General features: G+C 41.4%; 1 protein-coding gene across 4 annotated transcripts in view; it reads left to right on the forward strand.

Annotated features, from left to right (window-relative positions):
- sobpa (sine oculis binding protein homolog (Drosophila) a) overlaps positions 1-14,552 on the forward strand; it is a 30,162-nt gene extending 15,610 nt beyond the window's left edge. For 2 of the 4 annotated variants that reach the window (XM_010903536.4, XM_010903537.4), the window contains 3 exons: positions 5,036-5,131; positions 10,094-12,140; positions 13,539-14,552. In XM_010903536.4, the coding sequence (XP_010901838.2) occupies positions 5,036-5,131; positions 10,094-12,130 (2,133 nt within the window). In that variant the 3' untranslated portion in view covers positions 12,131-12,140; positions 13,539-14,552. The remainder of the gene's footprint in view (positions 1-5,035; positions 5,132-10,093; positions 12,141-13,538) is intronic. The other 2 variants (XM_010903539.4, XM_010903538.5) reach the window with 2 other exon arrangements.
- Positions 14,553-15,132: the final 580 nt, after the last annotated feature.

Below are 15,132 nucleotides of genomic sequence, written 5' to 3' on the forward strand. Positions count from 1 at the left end.
TGCACCTCAGATAGCACCCCAAATAAATGCTTCACAGAGTTCAGCAGACACATCTCAACATCAACTGTTCTCAGGAGACTGCATGAATCAAGTCTTTATGGTCAAACTGCTGCAAAGAAACCACTATTTAATGAACCAGTAAGAAGAAAGGTTTTGCTTGGTCCAGGGAAATGAGACATTAGACCAGTGGAAATCTGTTATTTGATCTGATGAGTCCAAGTTTGATATTTTTGGTTCCAATTACCCTTGATTGAGTAGGACACAATTTCCCGATTACGTGGCATTTACGATGGTTGAACGATGCTTGTAGCCTTAATATGGACTTTGTTACGAAGGACGCCTGTTTCCCAAACCATCACGTACGTCGCTTATATAAAATGTTTCATAAGTGCTAGGTTACAGCTTTTTGTCATTGAATTAGGCCATGTTTTGGGTTTGGAATGGAATTAGACCATGAATACGTTTTTAAATATAGCTTATTGGATTTCAATAGAGCTTGATTACTTATCAGAAGCACATAATATTGCTTGCAATGTATTCTACTACTACTTATGCATAAATATGAAAATGTAAAACTCGAAGAAGTAGGCTAGTGGACTTCAGCCAATCAAAATCATATATCCAGAAATCAAGCACATAACATCAAATATCAGTTCCTCCTGTAGCTATATAGAATATGTTACAGCAATCAACACATGATTGGTTAGCTGGGAATATAAAGCATACTGGAAAAATCCATTCTATTAGTTTGAAATAAAAATGGAACTCAACAGAAAACAAGCATTCAGAGCTGAAGAAATCAATGTTCTTCTTGATGAGTTAGAGGCACCAGCACCTATCCATCAAAGATAGTAACCTACCAGTAGCCTACAATGCGGGGTTTCAGACACGTGAACATACATTTTGAACACTTTTTCTTAATTATTTCTTATTTTACATACATTTTTCTTTATGCTTAGTTGACAACTGCATTCAATTACATTCACATCCACTCAAGCACTTATATAGCCTAATTTGTCTAAATAAATGTGTCTAAATTAAAACTGTTTTGATAATTTTTCTGTTGCCTTAATATTAACTGTTTGCAATCACTCCTCACATGTTAAGTGCCTGTTACAATGGTCTAACGAGTGGTCTGGAGCACTGGTAATTAACAAGCGATGTTACGTACCGGTTAAGTAACGATGCTTTGGGGGAAAGCACCGATAAAATAACGATGCACTTACATGCATCTTATGATTATCATGCTTTGGGAAACCGGGCCCAGGTCTTTTAAATTTTTAGACTGGCACTATACATTTGCCCAGTTTAGGATAGAAAACAGATGTTGTGGCATCATAACACACCCACACTCTCTCACTCTTCCCCTTACATTGTGTGTACAGTAAAAGCACTATATAAGGTACAGAACCTAGCAGAACCTAGCTTGCATTTCACAGCACATTTCCACTGCAATACACCTTTATATTGCTCAAGTTTTTTTCATCTTCATGCACCTCTAGAGACCTGTACAATTCCAATTCCATCTCTCTCTTTTTCTCTGAGGTCCCTCAAGGCAAGAGGGGCAGAGTGCTTGAATACATCACCACAGTAATGGCACATCACCTCAAACCGACACAAATCTTTACATACAGGGTTTTGCCTGCACTGCTCTGACACACTCTGCAATATACATCAGCGTCTGGATCAAGTGTCAAGGAAGACAAGCTGAATAATAAAGGTGTGTGTGTTACCTGCCAGCCTTGTGACTCCTGGCTAGGGAACCTCTAGGCCCTGATGTTGCAGAAGAAGAGCCTAGTGAGAGAGGTGATTATTTCATAGCTGACAGCGGATATCATAAAGTGCAAGAGGAAATCAAAAAAAGGAGTTTGAGGAAAGGAACTAGATCTTTACCCTGTAATACGTAACTCTCACTCTCCATCTGGATGTATAACTTGACTAGATACAGTATCTCACAAAAGTGAGTACACCCCTCACATTTTTGTAAATATTTGAGTATATATTTTCATGTGACAACACTGAAGAAATGACACTTTTCTACAATGTAAAGTAATGAGTGTACAACAGTGTACATTTGCTGTCCCCTCAAAATAACTCAACACAAAGACATTAATGTCTAAACCGTTGGTAACAAAAGTGAGTACACCCCTAAGTGAAAATGTCCAAATTGGCCAGCCAAACAGCAAAATATCCAGTTAGTTGGGTAAACTAATAAGAGGAAGGAAAGTGAGGCAAAAGCTGTTTACCCAAGTGGGTGAAAAGTTGTGAATTTCTTTGTGTGTGTATGCACGCACGTGCATGTGTGTCTGTGTGTGTGTGTGTGTGTGTCTGTGCTTGCGTGGGCATATGTATGTGTTAAGGTGACTAGATTTCTAAATAAAAAACTTAATCAAACAAAAATCTCAACTCTATGGGGACAAAAAGTAGGACACATTCAACTTTCTACTATTGTCCTGTCAAATACTTATTTTAATGACTACACACATTTTCACCACATTTCTTCAACACAATTTCTGATTCATCTAAGTTTGTTAGACAATTTGTTAGACAATGCTGTTGCTGTAAAAGTAACGTACACATCACTGAGGAAAGTTTCTGGTTAAAGGTCTTTGAGAGAAGGCAAGTTTGGCACAGCAATGGATGTAAGCTACCACTTTTAACATGCAATTCTTATAAGGCTAACACATCTGATTATGCAAATGTAAACAGTGATTTAACTTCTATGTTATTTTTATTTCTGGGATCTTCGAGATTGGACAACTCAATGAGTGTCCATTTTGGTTTGTGTTTAAGAGAGAGATAGAGAGGTTCTCTCTCCCTTCAGTATCTTTTCAAAACACACCTCTTGGCAGGTGAAATGTACATACACCTGGACAGGCACAGATGCCCAGATGGAGGCTTGCACAGCGACAGCTGGTGTTCCACTCCCTCTGGGCATTGGAGTCACTAATGGGCGCACATACCGTTGGTGTGTTACTGTGATACTATGTTTACACCGGACCCTTCAGCCAGACTGGAACTGTATTTAGTTGGCATGGTACAGCCAACAAAACAACATCACATCCTTTCAGTGATTTAAAGTAAACATTGAATAGTAATTTAGGAAGAGTAACTTTTGAAACAGCTTCCTTCCAAAAAGCATAAATTGGAACATCATCACCCATAATTTCTGAAACAGCAACCAATTATTTGAAATAATTACTAATAATTATATGTTTATTTGGAAGGGTTGTTTCTAATGGTGGCTTGACTTCTCTGTATGGACTAATTTTAACCCTTTTCAGCCTATGTGCGGGTTTATCAGCAGGTACTCTGTTTAAATTCATGCTCTGTTTCTTTATACAACACTATTTGGCAGGATTGTTAATAAATTATGTGGTGTCCCCATTGTATGACTGGACTTTCACTATGATTTATAGAAAATAATATGCTGTCCCTATTTTATTACTGGACTTTTAATATGATTCCTAGTCAACGATGTACTGTCTCCATTTTATAACTGGACTGTCATTGTGATTCCTAGGAATGGATTTTGAGTCTCCATTGTATGACCAGACTTTCACTATGATTCCTAGTAAAGGATGTGGTGCCCCCATTTTATAGCTGGACTTTTGTTATGATTCCTAGGAAAGGATGTGCTGTCCCCATTTTATAGCTGGACTTTTGTTATGATTCCTAGGAAAGGATGTGGTGTCTCCATTGTATGACCAGACTTTCACTATGATTCCTAGTAAAGGATGTGCTGTCCCCTTTGTATAACTGGACTTTCATTATGATTCCTAGTAAAGCATGTGCTGTCTCCTTTTTATAGTTGGACTTTCACTATGATTCCTAGGGAAGGATGTGATTGTCCCTATTGTATGGCCATACTTTCACAAAGATTCCTGGTAAAGGATGTTCTGTCCCCATTGTATGACTGGACTTTCACTATCATTCCTAGTAAAGGATGTGCTGTCCCCATTGTATGACTGGACTTTCACTATCATTCCTAGTAAAGGATGTGCTGTCCCCATTGTATGACTGTACACTTTGTTTCTAGCGCTTGTTGAACTCTTTCTCCTATGCTTTCTTTCTATGTTTCTCTGTCTATGTGTGTATATGCACCTCATGCCTCATCCACTGGCACCTCATTAGCACTATATGTAAATGAATTGGCACAGGGCCAGAGGGTTACAGCACAAAATGGAGAGTGGGTAATGACACAATGACACGTAAGTGAGTGTGAATGTGTGTGTGTTTAAAATTCAATGCTTACCGATGTGTGTCCACACAGTGTCTAGTGCCGAAGAAAAAATGGAGAGCATACTATAAACACAGTAGTGATGGTAGTTTTAAAAAAGATCTTTAAAGATGTACCCCAGAGCTTTTATAGAATTTCTAACAGTAGTTTTGAAGCTGGTCTCAGGTGGCTAAACTGATTTTCTTTTTACAGTACAACATGTTACGACCGGCAAAAAATAAATAACAATATTTTACTAGTCATATGACATGTTATAGATCCAATTTATGCTATATGTTACCAATTTGTTTGATGCTCAAGATCCTCTAGTGCATCTTAAACCTTTATTTCTGGAACTTTGCTTGTGACATTCTTTAAAAAAAATCTACTTAAATCCTTAAATCCAATCAGTTTAGTCTTTAGTCCCCTGATAACAATATTTAAATTGATGTACCATCTCAGAGAATTATTGTCTTTCACAGGTCATAATGATTCAACCAATATAACATCTTGGCTCTTCAGCTATCACTATGATCAATAAAACCATAGTTATTACATACAGTATAGTAACATAGAAAAAAACACACCTTCATGCACAATCACACATCTTCACACCCAAACACATAAATAAACAATTTCTACATGGTTTTCTTTTATGATGTTGAGAACCTGCATACGATTCTGCAACCCAAATGCATGCTCACCATTTTACCATTGTGTCTTTCCATTCATAAGTTTGTTGTTGTTTTCCCTTCTTTTCTGTTCACCTGTTTATTTTGTCCGTTCATAAAAAGAGGCCGTTATTTCTCCCCTCAGGCGAGAGACGAAGACGGCCATGGTGAGAAATTACCCCAGCACAGCTATTCTAAGGATACGCCCAGGCTTGTCTTCAAGACAAACAGCGATGTGCTTGTAAGGATTAAAACATTTAACAACCAGATAGAGTTTACACATTTATGCCTAAATTAGAATTGTAATAACATATTTTAATATCCATGACTGTCTGATGTGTTGAATAATGTAAAGATGTTTGCTTTTAAGGAGAATGTGCTGTTAGTCTTAGTTTTTTGTCTTTTTGTGAAAGCATTTATTTAAAGTAAATCACAACCTTTTTTCATTCAAATTGTTTTTATTTTTTCATGTTCATTTGGCATTGTGTTAGGTTCAGATGTTGTGTTCTCTCCTCATGCATAATTTGACATTTTCTGACAGTTTCATTTTGACGATTTGAGGCATGCTGACATTTCAATACATATCAAACCGGTAATTTAATTGGACATAAGGTTTAAAGAATTGCTCTTCAAAATCTACAATATTCTATTTACATTTTCTGGTTAATGATTTTTAGTTATTTGTGTTAGAATAGGCCCATAACATGATTTTCAGGTTTTGTAACATCACCGTGATCCAGATAAGCCTTCCCCATGCAGATACTGGTCCCCATAATATACTCTCCCAAATTATAATGTCCTCCCATCAGATACTCATCCCAATTTTAGACTATCCCAGATAATTATTTTATCCCATCAGATGCTGGTAATATATGTTCCCAGGTGATATTATCTCCCATAAGATATTGGTTCCTATAATATACTTAATCCATATAAGTCTATATTCATGTGGGTGTGATTGAATTTGGTCATGTTGATCATTATGTGTCGCCTGATTCTGTTATGTTTGTGCTAGCAGCACTATTTTTCATTTTCTGTGTTCAGCAGAAACTTGCGAACCAGGCAGTATAAGCCATTACGGTAAATGCATTTGCGGTATTTTTGCGGACCAGGGGTGCCCTTACCACCACTAAGACATCTCAAAATATCAAACTGTTTTTGACTCAAACACATGGTACTCAAACGTCAGGAGTCAGTGGTGGTTGTCTTGTCACATGGACAATTACCATGACCGAATGGCTGGAGCTACAAACTTGTAAGTAAATCCATTTGAATCGGGAGAGTCTCTGGAACCTGTGGATGTGTTTAGTTTTGCTGTAAGCTGCCCACAAGCCATCCTATCAACTAATAGCTAAGCTATGGAGTCAGTGGAAAATCACCTCATCAGGTGCACTTACAAATAAATGAAAAAAAAATTCCTTAAAAATGACAATTTGGAGCTAAAAATAGTAAAAATATGTTCTGTATTCAGTAGATTCTCAAGGAGGTTGTTTTGGTTTTGCTCTGGGACACCCACAGGCTGATCTACAATGTTACGGATTAGCATTGTATGATTTGGGAAAATGGATAATAAGGGTAAACAAAATGTTTTTCTCAAACAGTAAAATAAAAATACACCCCCCCCCCCTCATCTTTTGGATAGAAACTAAGCAAATAAGTAAATAATTGAACAAAACTTCCCATTTTATGGATAACTTGGTATATTTTGTGGAATCTGTTTTTAACACTGAATGCACTTTCATTGTCATATCAAATAGGTTCTGTCATTTTTTCAGGAAAGCTACATAAGTCCTACAACTACAACAGGCAAGCCTAGTTCAGCCGGCCCGCAGTAAAAAGCATTGATCGTTGTAGCCCTGCCGAGATTCGAATCCAGGTCGCCCACGTGAAAAGCTGTGTCTTTAATCAACTGAGATCACTACACCACCGAGTGATACTGCATTAATGTCACGCCAAGTTTGAATATTTCGTTAGACACCATTAACCATTGCGTTAAACTGAGTAACGTTTCTTATTGGAGTTTACCTCTACCACAAATAACATCTATGAACTGTATGGCTTTTGCCACTGGCCATTTTAACAGATTATTAGCCATTTGTGAATGACATTTATACAGTGTATATTAATATAGTTGACGATAACTGACTTTTTCGTCAGGTGAAAAGAAAAGAGAATTGTTTAGGCAGCGAAGTGTTTGTCTATCCTGAACAAACCCTAATATCCACCAGAACTGTTTTATTTTAGGCTTCCTATTATGTAGCTACTGAAGCTTGTAGCTAGCGAAGCTTTTGTCAGTCTTAAACAAATCATAAAGCATAATATGTTATAATAGTGACGAGAGGCGAACACAGGACCTGTTGTTTCGTAGTCCGTGTCTCGAACCACTACACTATTTAACAAAGGTTAATCAGTCAGTCAGCTAGTCAGCAAGTAAGCAAGCAAGCAAGTCAGTAAGTCAGCAAGTCAGTAAGTAAGTCAGTAAGTCAGTCAGTAAATCAGTAAGTCAGTAAGTAAATCAGTAAGTCAGCAAGTAAGTGACATTTGACCTGTATGCATTGAGCAATAAGGGTCAAGGGGGAGTGGCATTTTGCTCCGTGATTCATTGTGCCTACAAACAGTTCTTATCCAGTTCTAGAAGGTGATGTGATGTCCTACCTGTGATTTACAATCGCTCTCATATACTGAAAATGTATAATCTCACAAACAACACTATCCTGCAATCAGATACTGGTCACGATAGTATACTGTACCAGATCATTATGTCACCCCAGCAGAAATTGTTACTTCAACACATCATCACATTCTTTTACCTTGTTAATCGGTTTGTATAATTAAACAGCAAGGGTTAATTAAACAAATTGAACCAATTTTGTAAACTAAATCAAAAGTACAAGTAGGGCTACTTAAATCAATGTTATGGCAAGATGGTGACTAGTAATAATTATCCAATTAGACTTAAACCTTAAATTCTAGACAAGTTGTACAGTGAACAGTGCATGTTAATCAATAAAAACAAAACAAATGACTAAATAAATGATCCAGTGTTGTCCGTTTCGACTTGATAGGTGGTTAAGTCATTACCTGCAGCAAAGCAAATGGTTAAACAGAGCCAAAGCAACCGCCAGTACAATGGCCGTGGTTTAAATAAATGACCATAATTACATTCAACTGAAAACATCTGTGTGCAGGAGAGGGAGAGAGTAGAGACAGAAAAAAGAACTCCATTAGGGTAATGCACAGTGAAATTTCACTCACAGTGCAGAAAGTCGTTAAGTGCTCTCCATCTGTCTTCTTTTTTAGTCTAGAAAAATTTAACACATTTATTATTTAAAATATCCAGGCTTACCATAATTGAACTCAAGTCTTAGCGCACTTTTTTTTTTGCTCTGGCTCATTGCATTCGACGAGCTCAAATGAGCAGTTTAAAAAGATTATTGATATCACCGCTAAATGGCGGACTATAGATCATTCACCTGTGAGAGTACCTACACAACACTAGTCTTTGATCCCTTCCTTTAAAGCTGACCACTATACCAGTGCTACAGAGCCCTATGGAGGTGGTATCTGGTTGTCATGTCTACAACCCAAAGCCTTTCCTAGTGTCTGACATCTAGTGATGGAGACACATTTCCGTTTAACATTAAAACCAAATTACGGATTAGATTGTCATTGACTAATTTGTCCATAGCTTTGACATGCGTGATCTGTCAATTGACAGACGGGAAGGGGATTAGAAAGAGCGATTCAAGGACAGTGAATGAATCGCGGTGGCCAATCAACTGAGATCTAAGTAGATACTTCATGGAAGATCTTAATGTACCAGAATGACAAATGTGTAACAGATCTATGAATCAGGCCAGGGTTCAGAGAAGGAGGACACAAAAGTAGGGAGTTGCTTTAATGGAAAATGACAAGGGTTCCCAAAGTTGTTACGGACTTTGAAAAGAGTCAATGACCAATTCAAATCTGAAGTTGTCTTGTCGTGTGTGTGTGTTATATGTCTCTGCTTGGTCTTATGTGTGTTCTGATCTACATGATGTCTGAAAGATGAAAGGGTTAGGATCAAAAGGCTCTAATGTCAGTGAGTTACTTAGTCACCTTTCAGTAGCCATCCCACTATTTGTTAGTATTCCGCAAGGAGGGTTATGGTGCGTGTGATGGATGGACGTCGTTGAGGGGCCAGACAGCTGATTAATTATCTTCAGTAATTCCCAGCCCCATCCCTCTGAGCTGGCAGTGAGTTGTGTGTCGGGCTGTGTCCCATCTCCCTGGCCCACCCATTTCTATCCACTTGCCAGGGTCACGTTCATTATCTCAGGTACACAAATTCATCTAACTGCTAGGAAACTAATGGCTACGTGATGATTGGACATTCGCAGTGTTACTGAGCGTTTTATGCAACAAAATGATCCCGGTCACTCATTAAAGTTGCACATCAGTTGTAACCAGTAATGAATCATAGCATCCATCTAGGTAATGCTCAGCTATTTTTCAACGGAACAAATAGAACTCCATCCAGCTGTCACTCTCACTTCGTGCCCTGTACTGGCAGCCAGCTTGTTCACCTGTCTCTGTCAACCCATCTCATCCACCCAACCATCACAATCATGTACCCCCAGTCATAATCATGCCTTACAGGAAAAACCTTTTACTTCAGGCTGTTATGTCCTGCAGCTGTGCCTGTGGCTACTGTCCCACGCGGATCAGTGGTTTCATGTGTATCTGAGTGGTTCTGTATGAAGGAATGTAAAGATGTGACAACCGCATGGCAGGTGTACTGTAAATGGGAATAACATATCTGGACAAAGTGTTGTTTATTCAAAAGCTGTAAGTTTGCCCTTCCAGATTTGGACTATGAACCTCAAGGGTAGCAGCAGTGTGAATATGAAATTATCTTACTCGTTCCCTTGCACGTTCTTAAACATATTTAGGGATTTTGGGTAGACTATGTGCCATTATGCCTTTGAAGCATAAAAATACAGATGGGTTTGACTAACGAGGATGCAATAATACACAGGTGCCGTCCAGATGGACTTTTATTTACTTGTTGTAATGAAACCAATCTGAGGATTCTGTGTGAGACAGAGTGATTACATTCTAGTTATTTACCTCATGGCAATGTATAATTTTGTAGTCTTTTTGTCTGAAATGTGTTGTGTCTGTAGTGCATTGATCTGATGATGTCTCATGTCTTGTGTTACAGGTCTGTGACTGGTGCAAACACATCCGCCACACCAAGGAGTACCTAGACTTCGGTGCTGGTGAACGGAGATTGCAGTTCTGCAGTGCCAAATGCCTGAACCAGTACAAGATGGACATCTTCTACAAAGAGACTCAGGCGGCGCTGCCAGGTGGACTGTGTAATCCAGGCCACAGTCCTGTGGAGGGCAAGTCCGAGAGCAACACCGGGGTGCAGCTCCTCACACCCGAGTCCTGGGGCACGCCCCTGGGTGACTTACGACGCAAAGCCCCTTCCCCTGGGGGAAACCCCTCTGTGCCAGTTCCATCCAGTTCCACCGCTGCCTCTCCCTCTGAGACAGGCACTGTTTGCTCTCCTTCCTCGTCATCCATCAAAAATCACACACCCAGACCCCATGAGAGCCCCACCTTGCCCCCTCCCCCACACCCCTCTCTGCACCCTCCCATGGGAGTCCCTTCAGGCAGCCCCCCCATGGTGATGACTCCCAGGGGGCCCGTACCCCTGCCTTTCTTCATGGAGCATCAGATGATGCAGCAGATGCGCCAGCCCTTCCTCCGCCCACCTACTCATGGCCCAGGCCCCAATAGCCCCCTGTCCAACCCCATGATCCCTGGAATCGGACCACCACCGCCGCCCAGAACCTTGGGTCCCCCATCCAGCCCCATGCATCGGCCCCAGTTCTCGCCCCACCACCACCCCTCCTCCAACCCTAACCTGGGAGGGAACCCTTCAGGGATGATGCCACCCCATCCAGGCATACACATACCCGGTTTTCCCTTCCACCCCAACATGATGCCAAATGGGCCCATGCATGTGCCGCCTATGATGAACTTCGGCATGCCTTCCCTCGCCCCCCTGGTGCCCCCACCCACCCTTCTGGTCCCTTACCCTGTCATCGTGCCCCTGCCTGTACCCATCCCTATCCCAATACCCTTTCCCTTCAACCCCAAGACCTCCAAGGACAACCCCAGCAACAACGACACCATTGCCGGTTCGTCAGGGAAGGCCACTGATTTTACGGACCCCAGGCCATTTTCCCCTGGTACATCCAGAGGGGAACACAAAAGGACCTCTAGTTCCGGGGTGCACTCTCTTGGCTTCTTAGGCCATTTTGGCTCAGACAGGAGTAGGACTGATGTGGTGGACCTGACCGTAAAGACAGAGAGTCCTGGAAGTGCCAACACCTTGGGCCTCTCCCTTTCAGATGGCTCTGGGCCTTCGCTCCAAGAGGGCGTAATTGACCTGACTCTGGGCAGGCGGTCGCGGCTGCAGCAGGTCATCCAGCGGGTGGTGCCCAGTATCCAGGTGAAGGGGGAACCGGACGGGGACTCATCCAGCCCCCCACCCTCTGGACCATCCCCTCTGGATGCCTCAGGCCAGGGTAAGGGCAACAGCAGCCTAGAAGACATGAGCCAGGAGATCAGGGAGGCCATTAGTGGCTCTCTCGAGTCAAGCTCCCTGCCATGTGGCCAGGCTGCATCCCCCCAGCCAAACCAAAACTCCCACCCTGCCCATCTCATGAACCACCATAGCGTCGCACGGACCCAGCCCTGCAGCCCCGCTGCCCCCTGTAATGTCATAGTAAATGGCAGCAATCAATCCAGAGACAGCCCTAGCCGGAGCACACTACCCATGTTTCCGTCCGATCCTGGTCGCAGAGGTGGAGGAGGAGGTGGCGGTGACCCTGCCAACAGCGAGCTGGAGCGGGAGGCGCTGAAGGAGAACAGCTGTTCGGTGGCGGACTGGGAACCAGGTAAGAGGGGCCCAAGTGAGGAGACAGCGCAGGGGGGAACTGGGGAAGGCAAGCTGGAAGCCAACGGCGACCTTCCGGATTTGGACGATGACGACGACCACGCCTATGCACTGCCCCTGCTGCTGCCCAAGGCTGGTTGCGTCATCCAGCCTGTGCCAAAGCCCAGCGACAAGACGGCCATCGTGTCCTGCAGCCTCATCGCCCCCCTGTCGACAGGGCCGGGGAGCCCTGAGCTGGAGCCACCGCTAAAGAGGAGGTGCCTGCGAATACGCAATCAGAACAAATGAGGCAGAAAAGGTTGGTCTTATGGTGCCCCAATCAGAGGACCCAAAGAGGCCCCACTACCCCTCTTTTCATATCTGCTGTGTACCTGACCCTACAAGTGGTGTGGAAATAATAGCTTTTTGGTATGCATAGCTAGGTTTCCATCCAATTGGCATCCGACTTTCATGCAAGTGTTCTAAAAACAGAAAAAAGAAAATATGCAAATTTTCACCCCGGTGGTGTGTTTTTTTTAAAAGCAGTGCCTGAGGGCAGTACTCTCACAATGTTTTTGCGTACCATGTCACCAGAATAAAACTGGGAAAGTAGAAACAAGCCCATTCCAAAACACTTTCCCCACCATGTGAATTTCATTATAACCTATGCTTGTTTCATCTGTGGCCAAATAAACTGCATGCACAAGTCGTAGTGCGAGAACATCATAGTGTGACACCTCAATTTCACACATTTCACATCACACCTGTTGTGACTTGTTTTGTACAACATAATTTTAATTGCATAGAAACTGTGGACGGAAACAGTGGTTACAGTTACGCAAATATTAAACAGTCTGACAGCTTTTCTAAAAGGCCTTGTTAACATGTGCAGGGTGTTCTGTGTTTGTGTTGCTTTGCAGCATATTTATATGTACATTTTAAAATGGGTGGTTTGAATCCAGAATGCTGATTGGCTGAAAGTAATGTCATATGTAAGCAATAAGGCACAATGTTTTTTTAATGTGATATATGGCCAATATACCATGGCTAAGAGCTATTCTCAGGCATACCTGAACACAACGCTTAGCTGTGGTATATTGGCAATATATCACAAACACCCGAGATGTCATATTACATTCATAAACTGGTTACTAACTCAATTAGTGCAGTAATATGTGATGTCATGCCTCTGGTATTTGGTTTAATATACCATGGCTCAGACCCAATCAGCTTTCATGATTCAAAACACCCTGTTTGTATATTTTATTTTCACTTTTCTAATTGTGTTGGTTACCAGTTTATAATATAACAGTAAGGCATTTCAGGGATTGTGGCATGACCAATATACCTGTTGTCCATCAGGCCTAAGTACAGTCCTTAGCAGTGGTATATTGGCAATGCCAGACTCATGCTTTATTACTGTACTTAAGTATATTATTTGAATACCACAGAAATGTTACTCAAAATGTACTTTCATGGTCTACATAAATCAGTTGAAATATTTCCTTATCACTGATGCCCTTGCTTTAGCTTATAACCTGATCTGAGAGGGGGTGCTAAGATAAATGTACCATCATGAGGCAAAATGTACTTGGAGCTTATAACATGCTAATACTATTTTAGTCAAGCAGATTTTCTGCCGGTAATTTTTTTTTAATTCTCAGAGTCTGAGCCAAGATGTCTAATTCTGGATCTTCTTTCTTGTTTCATATTTCAGCTGGCAGTATCTTGCCAACAGAATGAGGGAGACTGATGAAGGTTTTGACAACACTAGCCTATTACCATCCACCCCTCGTTCCTCCACAGAACTGTCTCCCAGCCGACCAGCACTCAAAAGTCTAGCCTTGCCACCCCAATATTGACCATTCAGCATAGCCCAACCCCAAAAATCCCTGGACCAGTGGAAGAGGCTTTCAGTATTGACCCAGTCAGACCAGAAGTCTTATTTTCTCTTGAGACATTCCTTTAGCCCACATTGCCCCATCTAGTTTCCAAAGCAAATTCCCTGTCAGATATTCGCTGTCAGACTGATAAGCCACAATACTAAGCCAAAATATGTACCAGCAATTATTTTTTTGCTGGGAAAGGCCTAAGTTACTCTAGCCTTTTTAGATTGTTCATTCAAGAGTAAAAGGTGGAGCATTTTTGTGGCAAGAAATTCAGGCTAAACTCATACTTACCCACCCCATTTTTTTTGCATGATCACAACCAGCAAAAAATACTGACCACCAACCCCCATCTCGCTATTGATGGTGACCGATCATTTTGTACTGGTAACCAAAAAGAGACATCTGATAATACAAGTTAACAATCCAACAGAGCCAATTTCTGAGCCTCACATGTTGAGGAATCAGAACAAGGGAAAAGAAGAGCATTAATGGACTTGTTCTATCGAGGTCTCAATCCCTGGAAATGGCATCACAAATCTTTCTCTGGTGGAGCAGTGAGGACATCTTCAATAGAAGGAAACCATGGCACTACTGGACGGATCTTTGGTTGGTTTCATGGTAATAAAAGATGTTTTAAGTTTATCTTCACTCACAGTTTAGTGGACAACAGAGTAGAGACCTCACCAGCAAACAACGGTGGGTGAGTGAGGACAATGTGCAATCTCTGCTATCGTAGAAGCCATTTTGCTTCTCGGCAAGCCCTTGGGCAGACAGAATCAGATGTGTTATTCTGCTTCTAATCATCACTGCTATAAAAAAAAAAATGTTTAAAAAAATAACACCATAATCATAATAATAGACAGTATCTTCAGCCACATCTCTGATGCTTACAGTAAGGTTATGGCAATGGGGTCACTTTCATAATGGAAGCTAAACAATGACTGCTGATCATCACGCCAGAAAGGATTGCGTCACTCGAGAGTTGAGACCACAGCCATTAGCATTGTGTCATCACTAGTGCTCAGGGTTGTAACGTTGCACTAGGATTTACCAATTACAAACAAAGCTGGCTCTCTTACAATCATATTTACTTGTCTCTCATAGATAATGATCTAGAAACACTGGTCCGAACGTACTGTAGAACTATTTGTAAAGTCAAACTACTGAAACAAAAGAATCAGCTCCTTAATCTGTCACATGTTGTCATAGGTCGTCATATTTACGTTATGATATCAGAATCATTTTATTCACCAAGTGCATTTACACATACCAGGAGTTTGACTTGTGAACAGGTGCTGACAGCAATGCACAATGTACAAACAGAATACAGACACAAAGTCAACATAAACTACAGATTATACAATACTATTAACATGAAACATTAAATATAGAGGATGGGAATCATTTTACTTCCCCATCTCG

Source organism: Esox lucius, chromosome 15 (assembly GCF_011004845.1).
Source record: "Esox lucius isolate fEsoLuc1 chromosome 15, fEsoLuc1.pri, whole genome shotgun sequence".
Classification (NCBI taxonomy): Eukaryota; Metazoa; Chordata; class Actinopteri; order Esociformes; family Esocidae; genus Esox; species Esox lucius.